The sequence below is a fragment of the Centroberyx affinis genome, unplaced genomic scaffold (genome assembly GCF_046629955.1).
Source record: "Centroberyx affinis isolate AG114_WGS23_722 - 3 ecotype Tasmania unplaced genomic scaffold, CSIRO-AGI_Caff_v1 ptg006179l_1, whole genome shotgun sequence".
Classification (NCBI taxonomy): domain Eukaryota; kingdom Metazoa; phylum Chordata; class Actinopteri; order Beryciformes; family Berycidae; genus Centroberyx; species Centroberyx affinis.
The window spans coordinates 74,847-97,500 of NW_027283137.1; the positions used below are offsets into that span (position 1 = coordinate 74,847).

General features: G+C 43.4%; 2 protein-coding genes across 2 annotated transcripts in view; one reads left to right on the forward strand and one right to left on the reverse strand.

Annotated features, from left to right (window-relative positions):
• Positions 1-15,892, forward strand: snx9b (sorting nexin 9b). The gene is made up of 19 exons (XM_071512234.1): positions 1-276; positions 1,783-1,869; positions 2,774-2,848; positions 3,988-4,137; positions 5,018-5,075; positions 6,312-6,503; positions 8,745-8,883; positions 9,006-9,090; positions 9,444-9,569; positions 10,097-10,214; positions 10,398-10,528; positions 11,029-11,132; positions 11,223-11,326; positions 11,519-11,596; positions 11,954-12,030; positions 13,471-13,560; positions 13,876-13,990; positions 14,112-14,203; positions 14,402-15,892. Exons 1-19 carry the CDS (start codon positions 265-267, stop codon positions 14,447-14,449), a joined length of 1,881 nt encoding a protein of 626 aa, XP_071368335.1. The 5' UTR covers positions 1-264; the 3' UTR covers positions 14,450-15,892.
• A 2,362-nt stretch (positions 15,893-18,254) lies between these two features.
• Positions 18,255-22,654, reverse strand: part of LOC139638192 (angiopoietin-related protein 7) — a 4,706-nt gene continuing 306 nt past the window's right edge. The window contains exons 2-8 of the mRNA XM_071512238.1: positions 21,435-21,650; positions 20,263-20,382; positions 19,678-19,792; positions 19,366-19,503; positions 18,817-19,033; positions 18,487-18,682; positions 18,255-18,401 (exon numbers count right to left, since the gene is read on the reverse strand). Of these exons, the coding sequence (XP_071368339.1) occupies positions 18,255-18,401; positions 18,487-18,682; positions 18,817-19,033; positions 19,366-19,503; positions 19,678-19,792; positions 20,263-20,382; positions 21,435-21,650 (1,149 nt within the window). The remainder of the gene's footprint in view (positions 18,402-18,486; positions 18,683-18,816; positions 19,034-19,365; positions 19,504-19,677; positions 19,793-20,262; positions 20,383-21,434; positions 21,651-22,654) is intronic.

Genomic DNA, 22,654 nt, shown 5'->3' on the forward strand with positions numbered 1-22,654 from the left:
CAGCAGCTCAGTTCACTACGCGGTTCAAACTTGCAGTCGCACTGAACTGTTTCCTACCGTCTCTCCAAGGGTTTGAGGTTAAAGGGCAAACGGCATTTAGTAATGTATTAAAGCTAAACTGCTCGCGCGGCGGCTCTCCCGGGGAGGAATTAGCTTGTTTTCTTCGCCGTAGTTGAAAGCAGCGGGGGAAAATGTCCAGCTGAGGAGTTGAAATCCTGAAAACCGCAGGGCCTGTTTTTGTAATGATTGATCAACGCTCCGACAATGGCAAACAAGGTAGGTTTGACAACTTTTCTGGGGTGTTTTATCGTCAAGCAGGTTCTGCTGTCTCCTGTCATTTTTGCATGTAATTATATCTGCGAAATTTGCGGGCTACGGGTTGGTTGAGGCACAGACGGAGCGTTGCAGTTTCTCGCATTAATAGTGAATTCCTTACTTGCTCAGCTATACGTTATTAAGAGCCGACAAACTTTTTAAAACTGTGGTTTAGACGTGTATAAGGGGCGTTTACAACGTTACTGTAAGCGCTTAATATGCTACGAATGTTTTTCCTATACATGGAAAATGTGTCTCATTAAGAAAGTGTCTTGTGACATTTTACTACCTTTCCAGTGCGGGTCATATCTGCCGCATGGAATGCTGGGAACTGTAGTCTTGGGTGTTTTTGTGTGTTTTTCATGAATGTGTGTGGTTGAGAGTGATTATAGTTGTTGTTATTATCATTATCACTATTACTGATGCTATTATTAGGACAGGAAATACGTGGGTTGGTGTCTGATGCTCATTTTGGCCAAAATCTTGTATGTTTGCTCTTTGTAGTTCCACATTCCAGTCTATTAAATTAAATATCAAATAACATTTTAACAAACCATATTATGCCATCCAGGTCTATATCTTATTGATCAGCGTTAAGGTTGAGATCATCATTGGTCCAGGCAGAAACTGAACCAAAGTGCTTTCAGTACATATAAATAGTAAAACTGCGGCTACAGGCACCTGGGCTGTGGTTACTAAGACTTGTGAGTTGTCCCTCTACTTATTTAGTCCCTGTTTGAAAATATCCCTCTTCCTTGATCCGTGGGAGCTGGCAGGCGAACGCGAAAATAGATCTGTATTCAGAGAAGCAGCTAATAGACCTGCCTTCCCCCTCACTGGTTAATGAACATGGTAGTTAGCCTAGCACTGTGAATTCTACACTGCTTTGATAACCAAGAGCACACCGACTCCTCACCTTCAGTGAATGCTAATCAAAGTGAATCTGAATAGCTTAGTCAAATTTAGGATTTAGGAAAATAAATAGCCTAGGAGTTTGCTGATGCTCTAAAATAGGACATGGTTTAAGTGAACTGTGAGAGGTGAAGTCATATTCAGGGTTGTTTTCTCTCTATCCCCTCTCACTGAGGTGTGTGTGTGTGTGTGTGTGTGTGTGTGTGTGTGCGCGCGCTCCTCTGGGGCCCAGAGGCAAGGGCAGGTTAGTCAATGTGGGTCACTGTGAGAACTGTATGCTCTGGTAATAAAAGTGAACCAGGTAAAGTTTTGGTTCAGGCCTTGTTTTTGGTTTATACTGGTGCCTAGTTTGAGTCAGCACAACAGGCCCAGAAGAACTAGTTTGGCCTGTTTCACTTTGCCTGACTTCACGCCACAGAGAGTACACATGTGCATGTTTGTGTGTTTAGGTGTGTATGCGCCTGTCAACACAAATTGTCCAACAAACCTGGAGTGAACCCTTTTTGGTTTTCTGTCTCTGTGTGTCTGTCCCTGATTGTGTTGGCTCTCCTTCAGGCGCAGGTTTTGTACGACTTCCATGCTGAGCCTGGAAACAACGAGTTGACGGTGAAAGAAGGCGAGACAATCACTATCACCAATCAGGTACAGCCATACCACAACTCCTCTTCCTCTTCCTCCCTCACCCCCTTAGGTTTAGGGTCCCAGTGTCTATCTATCACTGCAGCACTATATCCAAAACACAGCTTGTGTCAGTGTGAATTCACTTACTATCAGGGTTATTCATTTTACTGGTTCCATTCATTTCAAATTTGATTTTCAGTTTAGTTTAATTTAGGTTTCAGTGTTTGTTAGTTTTTGTTAAATTTTCATCTGTCATAAATCTTCAGTTTTTGTGTAGTTTTTACTCAAAGTTCAGTGTCTGTATAGAGTGTGTTGGTGGTACCTGTTTTGTGTAGTATGCATCAGTTTATTAAGAGTTAATCAAAACAAGGTTCATTTTATTTCTTTTGGTGACTCACTTTGAAGTTTCAATTTAGTTTCAGTTTATTTCATGAAGTTTATTTTGATTTTAAATTGTGGTGTTTCCACTCCTAGATTTAGGTTTAGTTAACTATAATAGCCTACTCTTCTGTAGTCTCTAGTTAAAATGTGTGTGCTGTTTGCTCATCTGTAACACTGTTGTAACTGTAAATCAACAGGCCTATAAAGGCCCAACTCACATGATCACAGATTATAAACACTGTGTGCCACAAACACAGAGAGCGAAATAAATATAAAAGGGGAAAAGAGAGGGAGAGTAAACATGATGTCACTACCGCCAGTTGACAGCAGTTCAAAGGTCACTCACTGTGTGCTGACCTGCATAGTTTCCCTATCGAAATCTGTCTCCAGCCAATCAGGACTTATCAGGAAAACAGAGTCACTTTTTAAGTAAACTGAATGTACAGGAGTTTGTCCCGGCAGCGTCGGGGCAGAGAGCTGCTTGTGCCGCCCACAGCCCATCCCAGCCGTTCATACTGACGTGCTGCGTCTCACTCTGTTTCAGCATATTGGAGGCGGCTGGATCGAAGCACAGAATTCCAGAGGGGAAATTGGACTGGTGCCAGAAGACTACATCGAGGTGAGGGAGCCAATCGCTCAGCATGTGGGAATTTCACCTCGCATGAACAGCAGTCGCAGACACATGGTTCAGATATTTGAAAGAAGTTTACTTTAGCCTTTACTGCAAATCAAGCAAAAAAAGGAACCTATTTATCTGCTGTAAGGTCAAGCTGTGCCATGTCTGCTGTCTACTTCAGAGTACAAGCAAACATTTAACTTTTCAACCTCTTAATGCTTCTATCTACCACAAACAAAATCTCAATATAGACAAGAATATGTCTCTGCATTTACCGCATACTGTGTTGCTGTCTCTTGCCTGAACCTAAAATCACAACAGGATGTGCCTCCTTCAGAGTTCTGCTTAATAGCGTGTTTTTATGTTGATGTGTGTGTGTGTGTGTGTGTGTGTGTGTGTGTGTGTGTGTGTGTCCATCTTGGTCCAGTAACTGTGACTTCATCCCGGTAGTGATTCACTCTGTAGCCATTTAGACAGACAGAGAGAGAGAGAGAGAGAGAGAGAGAGAGAGAGAGAGAGAGACCTTGGTTAAAAGTAAAGACAGATAAGTCTGTTAAACAGTTTAGCCCTACTCTAAACATTACTGAGCACAACAGCACACACAATGTTGTGTGTGTGTGTGTGTGTGTGTGTGTGTGACCCTTAGTTACCTCCCCAGCTGCCCCCAGACTGTTTTGATTCTGCCTCCAGATCATAATATCCCCATTGACGACCTATCACAGCTTGCTACTCGTGTTCTTCTGCTTTTTTAATGATTAACATCAGGACACAGGCTGTGTCTCAAGCAACCAGCTTCTATTTTAATGCACTGTATTGATATGAAGCAGAACTGAAAAAAATATTCTGCACAGGGTGTTGACCTACAAAACTAGAGAAAGGGCTTAGTTATGTTATTGTCATAACCTAAAGTGAATTTAAAGGTGAAATCTTCAGTATTAACAGCCAATGCGATCACATTGTGGATAAACGGAGAAAGTGAGAAACCCAGTTCCAAAGCCAATGCATGCCAATGACACATGATCACCTTACCACAGAGGAATGCACCTTTAAAAGACATTAGATCACACTGGAATATCTGGATTTGTTATACTAATGGGACTGTTTTCTGTCTCTCCCTCTGTCTCTCGTCACCCCACTTCTAGCTCGGTAAGCAGTTTCCGTCATTCCCAGGACCAGCAGCCACAACAGCTGCTCCGAGTGTGGGAAATGTAGGAAATGCAGCACCTCCAGACCTGTCCTTCTTTGACGCCTTTGCCCCCACATCAGTACCTGCACCAAACCAGTACTACAAGGCACAGACACACACACACACACTGCATATTATATTAGATCAACCGACCATGCCCAGTACTTAAAATACTCAATAGCATCCTTTCTTAGAAAGGGGGAAATACAAGGCTTCAATGCAAATTTTGTGCTTGTGTAAGTATGTGCATACAATAAGCAAGCATAAACTTATATAATTAGCACCATGCACAGTGCACCCTGCCTCTCACTGCCACCCTGCCACCTCCCTTCCCTGTTCCAGCACAATGCCTGCACACTTCGGCCTCTCACCCCCAAGTATGTGTGGTGGAGTGTTGCTGCTGGTGGAAAACTAAAAGAAGAGCATAAAGCAGAAGTGAGGGATGACCTCAGAGTTTTACTGACGTTGTTCTAGCCCGGTGCGGGCCTCAGAGATGCAGAAGTGAGAGCAGCTTTCGTCAAGGGTATTTCTGCATGGTCAGGTCATTTATTAACGGACACAGTCTTTAGATGTAGTAAAACAGAATGGAGAGAAATAAGATCACTGAAAATCTGCTGCAGTTGGTAGGCAGGAAGTTCCATAGCAGTGAGTGTGCTGGATCAGTAGAAATTTGGACAACTAAGTGGTGAGTCAAGGCAGGAATGTATCAGCCTATCACCTTTTCCCTCATGCTCTCCTCTCTCTCTCTCTCTCTCTCTCTCTCTCCTCTCTCTCTCTCTCTCTCTCTCTCTCTCTCTCTCTCTCTCTCTCTCTCTCACTCACTCACTCACTCACTCACTCACTCACTCACTCACTCACTCACTCACTCACTCACTCACTCTCTCACTCTTTCTGTCTGACTCACATACACAGACCTGCATCTGACATCACTTTAGCCTTCCCCTCCTGGGTGTACACGTTCACTGTCACCTTCTTCTCCCCTCAAGGTGGATGCTGGGGACTTGAGTCCCCAGCCGGACACCCCCGACACCCCGGTTCCCCCCTCCCTCCGTCCCCGATGAGGTAACGCCACATGAGGGGGACCAGGGGCACGAACCCCCCTGACCTCTGCCCCCGATCCCCTCACCCTGATCGGTCTGCCTTTGCAAATTTCCCCACCTCCTCCCACCGCCTGCAGAAAGCATGATCTCACCCTCCCCATTCACCCCATGCTACACACACGCATGCGTACACACACACACGCACACACACGCACACACACACACACGTCACCAATCGACCCCCCTCACCCCTATCAGTTGAACAGCGGATCAGCACCAGTGAAACCAAACAGCTTCATAGATCAAAGTCGATGATCCTCACGTACCACATAAAGTTGAATGATCACACTGTCAAATCATGAAATTAGCCCTGAACTCAAGCATTTACTACAGATGGTGATGATAATCCTATGTATATCATCATTTTATAAACTTCAAAATGCCTGGTTATAGTGTAAAATGTTGTCTAATAATCTTAAAAGTGCTGCTAAATCCAGAAAATGTTGCTGAAGTGTTTTATTCGTCACTGCAGTGTTTTGTATTTCGCTGTAGCAATTTTCTTTGAAACAACTGGTCAGTTTATGTTTGTCTATGTGTTTATATGTGTGTGTATCTAGTAACATTGCAGAAGTAATGAAATTAGGATTGTTCCTCTGCAGCCATTTTATTCATGCCTTACTCCTTTGTCTAGTTAATGTCTTAAGTTAAAGCCTTAAGCTTAAGATACATGGTCATGCATACACCCATATGTTATATACCTGCAGTGTGATTTGTGGTCTATGCCTTCCTCATGTGCATGGCATGTAGTTGCATTTTTGGCCTTTAAGTACTGTAAAAGAATAGTGTGTGTGTGGAGAAGGGTTGTGTGTGTGTGCATGTATGGTTGTAAGCATGTGCCTTTGTCCAAATGTGCAGCATTAAGCAGTACTTTCTGGGTGCTGCATGTGTTGAGCAGGAGTCATTTCATACCACAGAACATGGTCACTGTGTCGAGCAGACCAGGTTTGCATCATGTTTTAAGACTACTGTCAGCTTCTCATTAAACAGACCACAGACTATACTGCAACCTCCCTCTCTCTCTCTCTCTCTCTCTCTCTGTGTGTCTCTCTCTCTCTCTCTCTGTCTCTCTCTGTGTCTCTCTCTCTCTCTCTCTCTCTCTCTCTCTCTCTCTCTCTCTCTCTCTCTCTCCACATTTCCGTTCCATCCTCGATCTTTCCTCTGTCTTTCCTCTGTCACATTCTCTCCCCCTCTCTCTCTCCCTCCCAGGCTAGTAACGGTAATGATCCGTGGTCGGTGTGGAACACGGACGCCACAGGGGGCTCCTCCAACAACTGGGCGTCTAAGCCAGAGGGCACCCAGACTGGGAAGAGCCCTGCTGCCGACCCCTGGAGCTCTGTAGCACAGAGCCACCCTCAGGCTTACCAGGGCCCAGGTAAGAAGAGCTGTTCTGGTAGAAACCATGGTAACTAAGAAGTTGTATGTGTGTGTCAGTACATTAAAGTTACTGCTTATGAGCTTGTGCCAATTAGGAATTATAAGATTTTGCCTCTTCTCACTGTACACTTGGTACCAAATGAGCTGACAGACATAATGATCAGCAAAATGAAGTTCTGAAAAAATAGATAACTGATACTGTATATCATATGATTCATAACTGTGGTAGCAGGAGTGGGTGGTAATACACCGTTCTCCGCTCTTGTTATGATTACCTTTTATATAAATAAACTTATGGTTTGCTGACACAGTTTGGTTTCTGAACTGCTGAGTGGGCGGTTTCAAGCCAGCAGGCTCAGTCGTCCCAGTAGCCGGTTGTTGTGGAGACCAGTAGCGAGTTTAGAAATTATTGGGTAGTGCTGTGAACCAGGTATAAGCCTAAATGTGAAGTAAATGTGACTAAATGTGACCTCAAGTGACGGAAGGTGCCCATTTGATAACCCCAGTGACATAACCACACTCGCTCACATGCTCAACCCTGTAACATTTAGATTAGGTGGCGGGTGAATGGTGCTGCCTGTCTGACGGTCGTGTAGTGTTATGACGGCAGAGCCTGATGTCCTCTATTAGTCATTATTTGTGGGTTAGTACATCATTTGTTTAACTTATGAATTGGCTTTCTGCGGGAATGCTTGCCCTGGATTATCATGTAAAGGACTGTTACATCCTGTTACATCCTGATTATTAGTAAATATTTGATTCCTCTAACCACACTCAGTTCTTCAGGCGTTCGGATAAAATGGCCTCTGTTGTAGTGAAAGAGTGAAGCTATCATTGATGTTTGAAAAGAGTAAAATTGTGTGTGTTTTGATCTTCTTTGTGTGGTAGCAAGACTATAGGGATTTAGGGAGTAGTCTTTCTCTAATGTTTTGTTTTTAGCTTGTTTTCATCTAAGGTTTGTCTTGCCATCTGTTTCATTAGTGTGTTTGCCAGCAGGAGTTAAAAGTCATTCGGAGCCAGACAAGTGGCCAAGTGGTATTGGCAATGATAATTCTTAGTTTTAAACTTCTTGGAGTATCAGTGGGTGGGGTTTTATTAAATTAAACCATCACAGGGAAATGTTTGAAAATCAATTCATATTACATTTCTCTGACTTTGACCGAGACAACACCAAGTTTGACTCAGGTCTGTTGAGAGTCGGAGTGACCTAAACTGGCACAGGGCCTTAACTGGCTCAAACAGCCAGATGTGGTTCTGCTTAGTCGTCTGTCCCTGGCATGCTCCTCCATAGAAATTTACCATAGTGATGATCCAGTGTCTGGACACCACAATCAGGTCATGATTTTGTTTTCACCAGAAAATGGAAAAGTTGGCCTCATGTATGACTCAAAGGGCCATATTACTCAGCCTGTTTTCTAAATTCTTCAGTTCCTATACAAAGTTGTTATTTTAAAAAGAGAACAAGGGAATAAATGGCGAGGAGGAGAATTAACAAACCTTTTCCTTTCTTTTTTCTCTTTGCAAAGACATCTATCCATACCCTTACCTTATCGATTGCACAGGTATCCCAAGCATTGCCTAGTGGGAATGTTTTCCTGAATTTTTTGTTTTGAGTGTTGGATTGGCAATAAGTGCTCAAAAAGACTAAGAGTTTCCAGCATGGAATTATTTACATACTTAAAGGCATGTGTGTGAGACATTTTCATTTGTATCTTGATCTTAACACTTTGATGTAGCTTTTAATTGACTAATGTGCTTAACCTTGATTTAGAGGATTGTGATAGTGGTCTGTTATTGTGGGATGTGTTTTAGTGGGTTCATGGAGTTCGATCTCAATGAATGTGGTGCAGAAATGTACTTATGCTCATTTGCCTGCTGTGTATGTATGGAAATATATATTCCATGTTCACTTTGGGCCCGATTCAGACTCTGTAAAGTTACGCAGGTCTTATGGTCTGAATCGGGCCCTTGGTCCTTTTGTCCTATAGCCTCCTACTGTCTGTGCACTACCAAACTTCATCACAGTTTACAGCTCTTGAGTAAATCATGTTCTACAAATCATGTCTTCTTTTTTGAGTAGTATCTAATTGATTCATTGATTTCATACATCTCCCACAATTCTGTTCTTGTATTCAGAAAGAGGTATAGGTCATTGAATGCATTGTGGGATACACAATCTGTACTTATTGTGCCATCTGATTTGGAAATTACAGCCATGTGTACATGCATGTGACTCTAGGAGCAGAGGATGACGAGTGGGATGATGAGTGGGATGATGTCAAGTCCTCCGGAGGTTACGCTGAATCTGAATCTGGGGAGAGCGGAGCCATGCAGAGAGGCGGAGCTCACGGGTCTTCCATGAAAATCTCCCTCAACAAGTAAGAGTTTGTTAAGCAATAAGCCACATGAGGCTGTGCTCAACAGGGATTTTAGACCAGCTGAGAGGTGTTGTTGCTAACCATATCTTTGTCTTAAACCTGTTGTTTATCTCTTTGAGCAGGTTCCCTGGTTTCTCCAAGTCCGGTCCAGAGCTCTACCTCCTATGCAAGCAGCTTGTTAAGGGCAAAGACAAGCTACCCATCTATGTATGTTACTTGAATATAGCTATATGAATTGTTTTGAATATATACATTATCGGGTGGTAGTAGTAATAGTAGTGGTAGTAGTAGTAGTAGCAGCGCTATAATCTGCCTGACCAAAGTAAAGTAAGTTCTCTGTCATATTGTGGCTCCCTTTCTAGATGAGAGCCATGGGCAGAACTAAGCACAGTTTTCCTTGCTTGTCAGGTAGATTACTGTGGTAATACTTTATATACTGCCTGTATGTGGCAGTATTACTGCATTAAATCGTTTTTCAAAACATTGTTTCTTTTGGATTTATGTTTGTGTACCATAAAATGTAGAGTGGCAGGTTTTTAAACCAAATGTCTTATGCTCAGGTGGGGGAAGTTGGTCCGGTGTGGTCCTACCCAGAAGCCCAGCTAGACTGCGTGGTGGCTGACCCCAAGAAAGGCACCAAGATGTACGGCCTGAAGAGCTACATCGAGTACCAAGTCACACCCAATGTAAGTATCTAACAGCTTTTTCACTCTAGCGCAATTGTTAAACTGAGCCCGAATAAGCTGTCCTGAATCAACCCTGCTCACATTGTCCTTGTAGTGCCATAAACTTCGATACACCAATAGAATGACTTGGGGCACGTTACAGAATTAGCCAAAATCTCTAACCTGGCAGGATGACAGATTACCACAACTCCAAAAAACAAGCTACTTGTGAGTCCATGACTTTTGTTTACAAGCCCTGGTTTGCTTGTAATTAGGCATTGTGAACCTAAACGAACCAAATACAAAAAAATGCAGTAAAGTAAACCTTTCCACCATGATTCAGACCAAAGAAAACAAACTGTAGGTGTGATCGCACCCTTACAATCTGTGTGGAGAGTGGATCAAGATGTGAAACTTAATTGCGTCATTACATCTTGTTTTCCCACACCTCATAAAACATAAATACAATGTGGTAAAACTAATGATATAGTGTATGCCACCACTTTGCAAACGTCCAGTGTATATAACTCCATGTTATTGGTTTGCAGACCACAAACAGACCAGTCAATCACAGATACAAGCACTTTGATTGGTTGTACGAGCGGCTCCTGGACAAATTTGGGTCGGCCATCCCCATCCCCTCTTTACCAGATAAGCAGGTGACAGGTAAGCGTCTGACTCTCTGACCTCCGCCAGTGTGGGACACTCCTCTTCAGTTAGAAAGGAGATAAAGGTGCTGAAGAGAACACTCAAGTTACATCTTTTTCTTTCTTTCTGTCACTCTTTCCTCCTTCCCCCTTATCCTTGTTTGCCTTCTCTCCTCCCTTTCCTTCCCTCCCTCCTTTCCAGGGCGATTCGAGGAAGAGTTTATTAAGATGCGTATGGAGCGGTTGCAGGGTTGGATGACCAGGATGTGCAGGCACCCGGTCGTCTCCAACAGTGAAGTTTTCCAGCTCTTCCTCACCTACAAGGATGAGAAGGTATGGCATGCTCCCTCCACTTCTTCACCCTCAAGCCCTCAAATGATGTGTGTATAAATATTGTGTCACCTAAGGATAGAAAAGGCCTGCTTTGGTCATTAGAACCATCTGTTGAAAGTGCTTAAAGTAAATTTGACTTGACTTTAAAAGGCTGATAAAAGGCTATAACTATATACAGTAGGTTTCATTACTTTAATTTGATTTGGGTATTATCCTGAGTGATGACTAGTTACACTGAGGACAAGATGATACAAAATGTGCCATTACTTCTCTGCCCTTGCTCCCTCAAATAATGTGTATTAAACCTAGGAAAGTTTGATGGCTTTTTTGGGGGAAAAATACTTGATTGTTGCAATAAGCTTCAGAAGGCTGCATAAAGGCATTTCATCCAAGTACACTGAAGAACTAAGATGATAACCTGCCATTACTAGAATTTTAGGTTTGGTATTATTATTATTTGTCATTATTCGTTGATTAAAATGAGTGATTTACTGATGCAGGACTGGAAGACGGGGAAGAGAAAAGCAGAGAAGGACGAGGCAGTGGGAGTGATGATCTTCTCCTCTATAGAGCCTGAAGCTGCAGACCTGGACCCCATAGAAGTGTGAGTTAGATCACGCTTTGCTCTAAATCACTGAAAATGGCAAACCACGGCTCCAGAGGCTTTGAAGTTAATGGTGTTCCTCCTCCACAGGGAACAGAAATGTGATCAGTTCAGTAGGTTTACCAAAGCCATGGATGATGGGGTGAAGGAAATCCTCACAGTGGGCCAGGAGCACTGGAAGAGATGTACAGGCCGTACGTACACACTGAATAAATAGCTTACTACACAGGGGCCACACCTTTGTTATGTAATTGCTATTTATACTTAAGTATGATCCATTATGCTGAGTCTCTATTTTGTCAACTCAAGGTAGTTCATTCACAGACCTTTTTTTGACTGTTTGTGAATGTGTGTGCGTGCATGTACATGTTTTATTGCTTCCACAGCTTTGCCAAAAGAGTACCAGAGAATCGGCAAAGCTTTCCAAAACCTCTCCTCTGTCTTCAACAGCAGCGGATACCAAGGTACAACGATGAACAGAAATATCTGGCATCAAACTTTGTTTTGAGTGCCAGCAAATCTTGACTTCCCAGGTGCAAGCACTCGGCAGTTGCATCTATTCAGTGGGAATTGCAGTTTACATTGCTGCCTGTGATTGCACTTTTAAGTGATTGATAGGCATGATAGCCTCCGTTGATTGCATAATGCTGCTGTAATCTACAGATGTAATCATCGTAACAGTAGTAACAGAAGTAGAAGCACTTTTTGTAACAGTCGGTATGGGGAAACTTGTTTTGCAGCAGATTTACACACAGATTCTCTGTAGAAACATGGTGATCACAAAATATTTGATGATATATTTGAACCCATTCCTGCTGTAGGAGAGTCCACCCTGACTGATGCCATGACAGCAGCAGGAAAGACATATGAGGAGATAGCTCTGATGGTGGCAGAGCAGGTATGTACATTTCCTTCTGTTTCAGCCCAATATCACTGCTATTTTAAAGTTCAGTTACAGAATTGTTTGTTAATTTCTTTCCCTTTGGTATTGCCAATACAGTACAGCAATTTATCGAGAACCCAAGAAATGTTTGCCGTTCCTTCATTTTCACTCAAATAGTCTTGGGTCTATTGTCTTTTTTTTATTGTTTAGGCCTTGGAGTTTAATACTATCCCTTGGAGGGGTGTTGAATGGACTTTGTTCCCCTCAGTAACAAGGGAGAAGGGGGGTGGGGGGAGGGGTCAGCATCCTGTCCCTCTGTGCTACTTCCTGACATCTCAGAGGTCTTAAAGTTTATTTCAGGCCCCTTCATCGTCCCCATCACCGCTTTGTGTTCACTCTCTCTCGCCTTGCCCACCCTATGATTTTTCACTATTATGCCACCTCCTCGATATCAATGAACATTTCGCTTTCCTCCCTGTTTACGTCCTAGTTGTGACCTCATGTTGACCCCTTCAACTGAGCGTCCTGCTGGTGAAGTGTTTGTTATCTTTAAAGGAAGAGGCCAAGGGAAGGCAGGACTATTTTCAGTGACAGCCACAACAGAGCGTCCTAAATCTAGCTTTGACATGAATGTAGCTTTTCTGCTCATTCTGTGTGTGGTGATCTGTGTGGTGTGTAATGAAATCAAACCTGGGCCCTCTGTTTGATGTCCCAGCAGCATCCACAAGGAGGATTCATCTGGTAAGCATCTGCTGCTCCAGACGTTCAAACCCCTTTGTTTTTTTCCCCCTTTACACAGTGGTTCTCTAGAGTGGTTTGGCTTAAGTTTAGCAATACCTGTGATCCCATGTGGTGATGGAGTGCATCAGTCTAGAGACAGAGCCTCTGTCTGGACATGGATTCAACCCAGTATTTCTTTTAGCTTGCTCTGTTACGTTCTCCTGTAGAGCCTGCATGCAGCATTCCCATGAAATATTGAAATATTCACAATTAGGGAGGATTTGTGAGTCGAATTTACTGTGCAAACAGCCAGATGTAGGTTAAGTGGATAATTCAGCTAAATAAGCTGCTTCTATTTGTGTACTCATGCTCAGCTGAATCCATGGTCTAATAAGGGGAACTTGAACTATGGTAAACTTGAATCCCTATTTTAGAGTTGCAGTTAGACTCTTGTGTCTGAGATTTAACTCTGGGTGTTTCACTCTCAAGTCACTCCTGTGACAACACATCTAAGTTATGCATTGTTTTCCTGTGGTCAATCTTGTTGGTTTCAGATCCCTGTGTGGTTTCCTGTGTTGCATTCGACTTCTTCATTATTATCCCAATTTTAGATAACATGCTCTGAAAAATTGGGGTCTATCTTGCTGTTTTTTCCTGTTATATTTATGTATTTCTTGTGTGTTTGTGTGTGTCTGTGTGTGTGTGTGTGTGTGTGTGTGTGTGCTGCCTTTCCAGCCTAGGAAAGACCTCCACTTCCTCATGGAGACCAACAATGAATATAAGGGTCTTCTTGGATGCTTCCCCGACACCATCGGAGTCCATAAGGTACTTCAGCTCCCATGCCAGGAGAAACGGGGACCAGCAACACAAAAAGGATACAGTATTTTATTAGAAAACAAAGTCATTGGGTGTCTTCTTCTTATACCTAAAGCTCAAGTTTCAAAGGCAGATGAGATATAAAAAATACTGGAAAATGCTAAAGCTGTTTTCTTGTGAATATATCAGTTTGTCACTTTGCTCCTTTTCAAATTCCATCACCAGGATCTGGGTGCAGATGAAAGTTTGAAGCTTTCAGTGAATTAAATGGTGTTTTATCCATATAAGAGGTAACTGAAGACCATTTTTTTAAAACTCTTCCAGGCAGCCATAGAGAAGGTGAAGGAGGGCGACAAGCTGGTGGCCACCAGTAAAATCACCCCTCAGGAAAAAGTCACCATGGCTAAACGAGTCAGCACCATGTCATATGCACTACAAGGTATTATACTCCATCAGCTACTGTGCAAGCGTACTATAGGTTGAAGTGTGGGTTTTACAAAATCAGCTGAAATGGAGCTGAACCTGTGTTAATTGGGTTTCCCCCTTTTCCCGCCCCACAGCTGAGATGAACCACTTCCATAGCAACCGTATCTACGACTACAACAGGGTCATGCAGCTGTACCTGGAGGAGCAAGTCAAGTTTTATGAGACGGTAAAGGCATTTCTATCTAACATTTATCATGGTAAATAACAGCCTATCACACTTGTTGCCTCATTGTTTGGGGAATGATTGCATAGTGCTTATTAAAGATATTAAAACCGTAGCATGATATCAGTAAGCAAATGCTTGTTTTTGAGTCCTTTCTGCCTCTATGTTTACATTTAATTTTTATCTCTCCTCCAACCCCAGATTGCTGCGAAGCTGAGACAAGCACACGGTCAGTTCACCACCATGTAAAAGCAACAGCTGTCAGTCTCAAGATAGAAGACGAGATGAATTAAGCCAGCTCAACATCCAAAATATTCTTGCTATCTCTCTCCTCCCTTGAACTTCAATTTCTTGAATCCTCTCCATCCCCCGTGTTTGCTTTTCCTTCTCCATATCTCTTCCTGTATCTTTCTTTCTTACTCTGTGGTCTCTCTCTCTCTCTCTCTCTGTCTCTCTGTCTCTGTCTCTCTCTCTCTCTCACCATGTTTCTCCCTTTGTACACAGGCCCGCAGCCCCAGTTAATACCCAGTGTTACATTTTTCAGCTGCTCTTTGAACTTTGTAACAGTTACAGTTTGCCACAGCTACAAACAGCTGAATAGAAACACTCATGGTTTGTAATCGGAGGGCCAGCAGTTAAGAGTCATACAGACCGCTCCCTTTGTCCAAGTTCAGCAAATTGTGACAAAGGAAGGAAACATTCAAGCCCCAGTTTGCAATCATGTATTGCCTTTGCTGTCTTGTTGCATGGGTCTAACCCCTGTTTCTGTAACGTGATACAAATCCTGTTTATGCACAACTATGGGAGTTACCCCATACATAATAGTATGCAACTGCACAGGCTTAAAGTCACATTGCATCCCCTTGTTTTAAGAATCCAACAGATTTGAGAGAGTTGACAGAGAGAAAGAGTGTGTGTTTGTGTGTCTTCTTGCCTGTGAGTGTGTCCAAACACTGCTGGCAGTGCCTCGCCCACTTTTCATCCTACACTTCCTCAAACACGAACAGGAAGCCCCGCCCCCTTCCTATCAATGTGCCTTGTCTTCGGGGTAAAATGGAAATGCTTGGCTTGGTTGTTTTCCCACAGTCTGCCTGCTGTGACACTGCAGTTTACATTTCAGTAAAAAAACAAAACAAACAAAAAAAAAAAAAAAACGCAGATGCCTAGAAATGTGGAATATACTTGTAAAAGCCCAAAGGAAAATGGACACAAGTTGGGGTTCGTTCTTTTATGCATTGTACATTGAAGCCAAAAGTCAGTGAACCAATACCTCCCTTGAGTCAGTGCCAAACACAGTCGCTCTGTCCCAGTACTCCTGAAGCCTGAAGTAGCCCCTTGTGTCCTTTTTCACCCAGATTATGGAGTTTTATATGAAGGAGTCCGTAGCAGCACTGTCAACTCTGAGAATCTTTGTTAACGTTGAAAAATCAGGCTGGTCTAGAGTTTGGGACGGAGCCAGGAATTACGTCTTCTAGTTTTGCTTTTGCTTTTCACAGCCCAATTTTCAATCAGCCTCTAATCTCGTTCACTCTTTGTTTTCTTATCATTTGATAAATACAAATATATATTCTATTGGATCTATCATGTGCTTTTTGGTCTTTGAGATACTATTTTATGTATAGAAATATTTGCAATACAATGTAACTCAGAAAGAGGAGCAGAAATTCTGTTTGATTTATTAAACACTGATTTGTACTCATCGCGGCTGCATATTTGTTTCTTTGTGTGTGTGTTGGAGACTATGAGAGAAACCTTGTCTTGCCCTCTGTATAGTTCAGAGTTTACGCACACACTACACACTCACTAACTCACTCACAGTAAAGCCCTTATTCCCTTCAGCAGATTCTTACGTAGAGATGGATAGGAATGAGAATGAGTCGGTCGGCTGTGCGGAGCGTCAAAGGGTGTGTTTGTGCAGCCTTGGAGTGGAGGCAGTGAAAGAGCCTTTTCACCCTGCATTCAGCTCTCGCTGCCATCAGGTGCAGCTGGATGTGTAGCCTACATACAGCAGCCAGAGGAGAAGAACTTAAACACTTCACATATAATTCAACAGACCACACATTCTCAACTTCAATGTCAGTTATTTTGCAGAATGTGTGTACTGTGTGTTCAGTTCCTTTCTATCAGGGCTTGGCTCGCTGTTAAGTTTGTTCATAATTTGAAAATTTAAAATGTTTTGCTGTACAAAGAATCTTATCCAGCCTATAAAAAATATTGGAATTATTGGTGAATTTTGTTTTCAACTTGTATATTGAAATAATTGAGCTGGAAATGAATTGACTCCAACCTTGTAGCCTATAGACTTCACCTCTCGCCGACACATGCCTGTTATATTGACACATGCCTGCTGGTATGCTAAAGGACTGTGGAATCCCCTGTGTGATGCCATTCTGGATGTAAGCAAGTAGCAACCAACTTGACACCACAGATAAACAGTATTCTGTATACCATACACCAAGTACTACTCATTATTTTCCGACCGTAAGCCAGATAATGTTTTACTTTTCAACAGGAAAGCTCAGTGGAAACATTCTGTTTTGAAACACAGTTTCCACTGTAGACGTATGTGTAGTGTATTCCCCTTTATTGTACAGTACGTATGCATGTATACACGGTCCTCCAACAGCACTTCTTTGCCTGAGCCTACTGTGGGACAGTAGCACTTAAGGAGGTCAAATCAAAGGGATGGGATCATATCTAGTACAATTCAGTGTTCTTAGAAATTATGTTATGACTTGTTTGAATAGATGAGTATTCATACCCTTTATGGTCTAATGTAAAGGTACACACTGGATTAAATTCATAGTTGGCTGAAATTCATAGTGACTGAAAATAGGATAATAGAGTAATTATAAATACATGGAATAAGCACACATAATTTGCAGAGTATTTGTTAAAGGATAAGGCTGGTGTTTTTTAATGTGTTGCTTGCGTCAACAAATCCTATGAAAATAACAAAATCAGCAATGATTTTGTTTTGCCAACAAATCTCGTCCATGTAGCCGGTGCCCACTGAAGCCATGTCCCAGCAGCCATAGAACTCCATTGTATTAAAAAAACGTTTAAAAACACGTCAAAGAGCCATGCCGTTGCTCTGGGCAGCATATTTCATCATCACGATGCACCGGGCCAGCCGACTTTTTCCTCAAACAACTTAATAAGCCGGCTGTAAACACTTTGCGATCTCAGGAAAGTAGTTCTGTAGCACCGAAAATAGTCCCTGGTGTAATGAAGAATTTGTTCCCATTTGAATTTGATTTGGTAATAACTACAACAGCTTGACTTTTCGTGGTAACAGTTAGCGATTTTTAAAATTGAAACTATGTCTTTGTGAGCTGTATTTCAAGGTTTTTAGCTTACAATTGGAGCCAATGACTTCCGGGTGGACGGCTAAAGACGGTACGTGGGAAGTCAGAAAGTAACGGGAGTAGAGCAAACGCATTGTTGATTTTGTTATTTTCATAGGATTTGTTGACGGTAAGCAATGCATTAAAAAACACCAGCCTTATCCTTTAAGCAGTCTCACATGCTCTGCCTGCCAGTGGCACTGTCTCCTCTCAGTGGTTGGAGAAACCTCAGGCCCCTCCACTCTGTCAACCCATCACACACATCCAGCTTTTATTCTTGCTGAATGGAAAGTGTCAAACTAAAGGTACAAAATAGAAGTACAAAATACGGGAGGATTCTCTTCCCTGACTGAATGAAAAATGTCCACGTCCCAAACTGTCTTTGTGTTTCATTTCCAAAAATATGTAGCAGAAGTCCATAGTTTAGGGAATCTCATGAGTGTACTGGCCGTATATGCACTCAGTTTAAAAATAGCACCAGAGACACCATTTCCAGAGGTTACTCTCCAGAGGTTACTCTCCAGGTACATTCACTACCAAAACTGTTGATGACATAATTGCCATCCACTTCCTTCTTGATGAGATCAGCCATTAGAAGTGATCCCTGGACCGCTTATCACCCCTGGCTCCCATATCACCACGGTCATCACCACAGCGAGGTGACCATGTCATCCCTGTGCCCTTGCGGTTGCCATGTCGACAGCGGTTCAGGGTGACAGACGGGTTCGGAAGGTGCGCGGGCGGATCATCATGCTGACTTTGCGGAGGGAGTAATAGTCAGAGTCTCTCCAGGAGTACCAGACGACCCCATCAGGACCGAGGGGGCCCCGTCCTTTGGGGCTGTAGCGTCCTCCCTGCGGGATAAGGAAGTAGTGAATGCCGTGTAATTTATGAATTCAAAAGTGGAGTAGAGCGAGAGGACACCTGTGCACCCCTTACCCTGTAGTAGACTCCGTTAAGGTTGGCGTAGAAGCACTGGTTGTACCACCAGCCGCCGTGGGAGATCTCAGCACAGATGTTGCCGCTGTCGGGCGTGCTGAAACTCTGCTTATCATGGTACCAGCTGAACGAGTCCTGCACCGTGCCGCTGAAGCCTGACACATGCAGACGGTACTGGTGGTCCTCATCTTCCACACTGGACACACACACACACACACAAAGAAGAACAGTGGGACATTTAGCCCTGATATAGGGCCCTTTGGTCATATTAGTTGTTGTCTCTCCCTTTGAGACAGCAACCAATTCGACCTGTCTGTGTGTGCCACTGACCTGAAGCTCTGGTAGAGGGCATGTTTGTGCTTGTTGCCCCAGTCCTCCAGGTCAATGCGGAGGGTATAGTCTCCTTGGCTGCTCAGGTCGTGGATGTGGTCGTTGCCCAGCCAGAACTCTGAGTGCAGGTCACCAAAACCCTCCCTGTAGTCCCTCCAGCTCCGGTCGAAGCTCACCGAGCCATCGACCCGCCGCTGGATCACTGTCCAGCCGCCACCTAAGGAAGAAGGAAGGAAGGTATACAGAATGGGTTACTTTACTTATCATTATAGGGAAATTATCTTTTCCCTTGCTCCCCATCCCTCCAGGTCAGAGGTCAGGGTCAGCTAGCCTACAGCACAGGCCCTGGAGCTGGTAGGGACTCAGCATCTTGCTCAGGGACACTTCAACAGAGCGGATGCTTGCTAACGTGGGGCTTGAAACTTGGGTGATCCGATTGAAGTAGATTCTGCCAAACAGCTGAGCCATCCTGCCATCCCAGTGTGATGTGTCAATAAAGTGTGTGTGTGTGTGTGTGTGTGTTTCTGCCTACCAATGTGTGTAACTCACCATCAGTGTCCATATCACAGTAGACTTCCACAGGCATGCCAACTATTGAGGGCACTACTGTGTAGAGACCTGATCTCTTCACTCCATTGTAGTAGATAGAGGCACAGTCTATGGGGCAGTTCCTCACATGCTGAATCTCTGAGGGAAGAAAGAGTGAGACAGGAGTAGTTTTGGCTCCCTCTGCTGGTCAAGCATGGCAATTTGTGGTAAGAGCTGCAGCAGTTTTTGCTGACAATGGAGGTGATTGTGTGTGTGCGTGTGTAAGCACATACAGGTACGCGTGTTTGCATGTGTGTTTCAGAGTGTGTGTACCTGGCTGCAGGGCCTCCTGAGCACTCATCAGAGAGTTGGGGCGGACTATGTTGATCATGCAACCAGGACTCCTTTTCACTTTCTCCACCAAGACTGTCAGGTTATGGAGCTGGTTCTACACAGGAAGACGAGCAAACAGCCAAACTCATGGTTTGTAATCGGTGTCAAGCTAAAAACAATTTGCTCTTCTTAGCTCCTGAAAAGTTGACATTTTAAAGATACAAGGTTTTCACCCGACAGTAACAATAAAGTAAATTTCCATAAAATTAGTTGCACTTGTTTTTTTTTTTGTCAAACTGTTGAACTAAAACTAATGTGACAAAACATTTTAGAATGACTGTCACTAAATGTCAATGAGATGCTGACAACACCAAAGCTCCCTGTCCTGGCATCTAGGTGACAATCCTCCTGAGCCATGATTTACCTTTTCAGCTCAGAAACAAATTAATTAAGCATTGCAATGGGGTCCAGGCTCCAGGTTGATCAGAGCTGTGTTTTCAATACATCTCAGGAGTGTGTGTGTAATATGTGTACCCTTGAAAAGTTATCAGAAACCTGCATTTGTGATAGGACCGTGCAGTATACCTGTAGGTCTAGGATGAGCGTGCCCTGTAAGTGCAATAGGGTGGTGGCTTCAGCATAGTGCACCTCCATCTCATGAAAACGCTGCTGCATGGACATGTTAAAATGGTTCCTCTCTTCATTCTGACACATACAAACACAAACACACACACACACACACACACACACACACACACAGAGTATAGGCAGTGAACGACAATGTAAAAATCACACCGCCACTCCACTGATGCTGCTAGGGGTATCGCAGTACTTTCACTTCTAAAGCGTAAGATGCACTCTGGTCTATTCCTAGCCTGGAAAGGGAGGATAACCTTACTGTAACTCCCATTACCACACTCTCCGAAGCCCACTCCCCTGCCCCGTTCCCATGTACAACACACATTAGCCCTGGCCACCATCCACCTGTGGCCACTAGCCAGCCCAGCTGAGAGCCTGTTTGCAGGCTCACTGCCTGAGACGCATGAGGCAGCACTAATCCTGTTAGTGACCAGGGTCAAGGACATGCTGGGGGGAAACAGCTTGATGACCAGGCACCACATTACAGTGCAGTATCTACAATACTTACTGTACAAAGTGTTTCCTATATTAAACTAGATTACAGACATCAATAGAATACAGACAACAAAAACTGTAGGAAAATAAAATGCCCCCTTTCTCTCAAATGGCACTGCAAGTATGCCTTGATCTATATAACAATGTGGCATCATTTGTATTCCAACAATCAGTGGTCGATAGTGAAACTACATATCAAATCAAATCGCTCTCAAGACTTCTTTACATAAATATCCAAGTCTAGAACGAAAAGTTCCTCAATCAAAGGGATCTGGGCAGAAGAAATACAAGAAATGGTAAAGGTGCATGTATTAGTAATGCACAACCCTGTAGTTAAGATGAATAATGGTCATTCAAATCTTTCTCACGTCTGACTGATGAGGTGTATTCAACGTCACACTCAGAAGAACAGAAGAAGTGTTAATTCCAAGTGAAACACAATAAGTCACATTACTATATTTTAAATGAATTCCCTTACATCTTGTCTGGGAAAATGGAACCAGTCAGATTGTTGCCAACGTTCAGGTGGCGTCCAGGTAGACTAAAGCCGGTACCCAAAGTAGTTGAAAGGATTTCAGCTGATAGTTGACCCGGCCTGCTAAGTAGCTATACTAACAACTCACCTGCAGCTCTAGAACCTTGATGCGGTGCCGGTGGTTCCTAAGCTCCTCTTGCAGCTCAGAGATGGTCTCCTTCAGTGCCACGATCTGCTGTTTCCTCTCCTCGTTCTCGTGCAGCCAGTAGGAAACCTCGTCGGTGCAGCGGAACATATCCGGGCATCGCTGCTCGTCCAGCTGAGGCAGCGTGGCCACCAGCCGACACATCCCATCCTCCATCAACTGTTGGGAGAGAGAGGTTCGGTCAAGATCAGCCACCCACTTCCTGACAGACAGGACACACATCCCAGATCCTGTGTTGTTCAGCTCTCATCCATGACCTATTACCCCTACACAAATGACTGCGCCTCCACAGACCATCAGTTAAACTCCAAAAATGTTGAGTCCACTTATCACAGAGAAGTGTTCTTATTTGAGCTGCCTCTTTTTGTACCACAAACTGCATTATGTTGACTAATGGCTGTTTAGTTGTAAAGTGTGGAGCCCAGGAAGACTAGTGACCACCATCCGGAAGCTAATGGGGATCTAGAACTCTTTGAGGTTTACAGAAAATTTAGCTAATTATATTTCAGCAAACAATGTCACCATCAACTGAGTCATTCAAATTCGTGGAAACTATCACCACCAAGGACCTCTAGTGGGATGAGGAAATGCCAAATGCCAAAACCATGAAAAAAGGCCCAGCTTTGATTGTACTTCCTCTGGCAACTGAATAATTTCAACCTCCTTTGAACAGCACTGGTTATTTTCATATCTGGGCCCCCAGCTGTCTGGTTCACTGCTTCATCTGCCCGATTCAGAGGCAAACTGTAATGCATTAGAGTTGGTCATCAGCTGTCACCTAACCTGCAAGGTCCCTTTCCACCCTGGACACCACCCACTGCATCAACATCCACCCAGTAAACTATCAGTCAGTTATAATCAAATCAACATGCCACCAGAAAACATTTTTTTTCCTTCGTCTTGTAGTACCACTAACTGGCCTCCAGCTGATTTCTCTATACACAAACACACAAAGGACTACTGCTTCCACACATCGATCACTTCTGCACTACTTCTTAAGTTTACAACTGAATGCTGCAACGTGATCTCATAAAATTTTGTGAAATGAGAACAAAGTCTGCAATGCTGATTATGTGTTGTGGACACAAATTATATGAAGATCACACTCCTATTTGCATCATGTCTGTGCACCTTACAACTCTTTCATACTACTTGTAATTTAT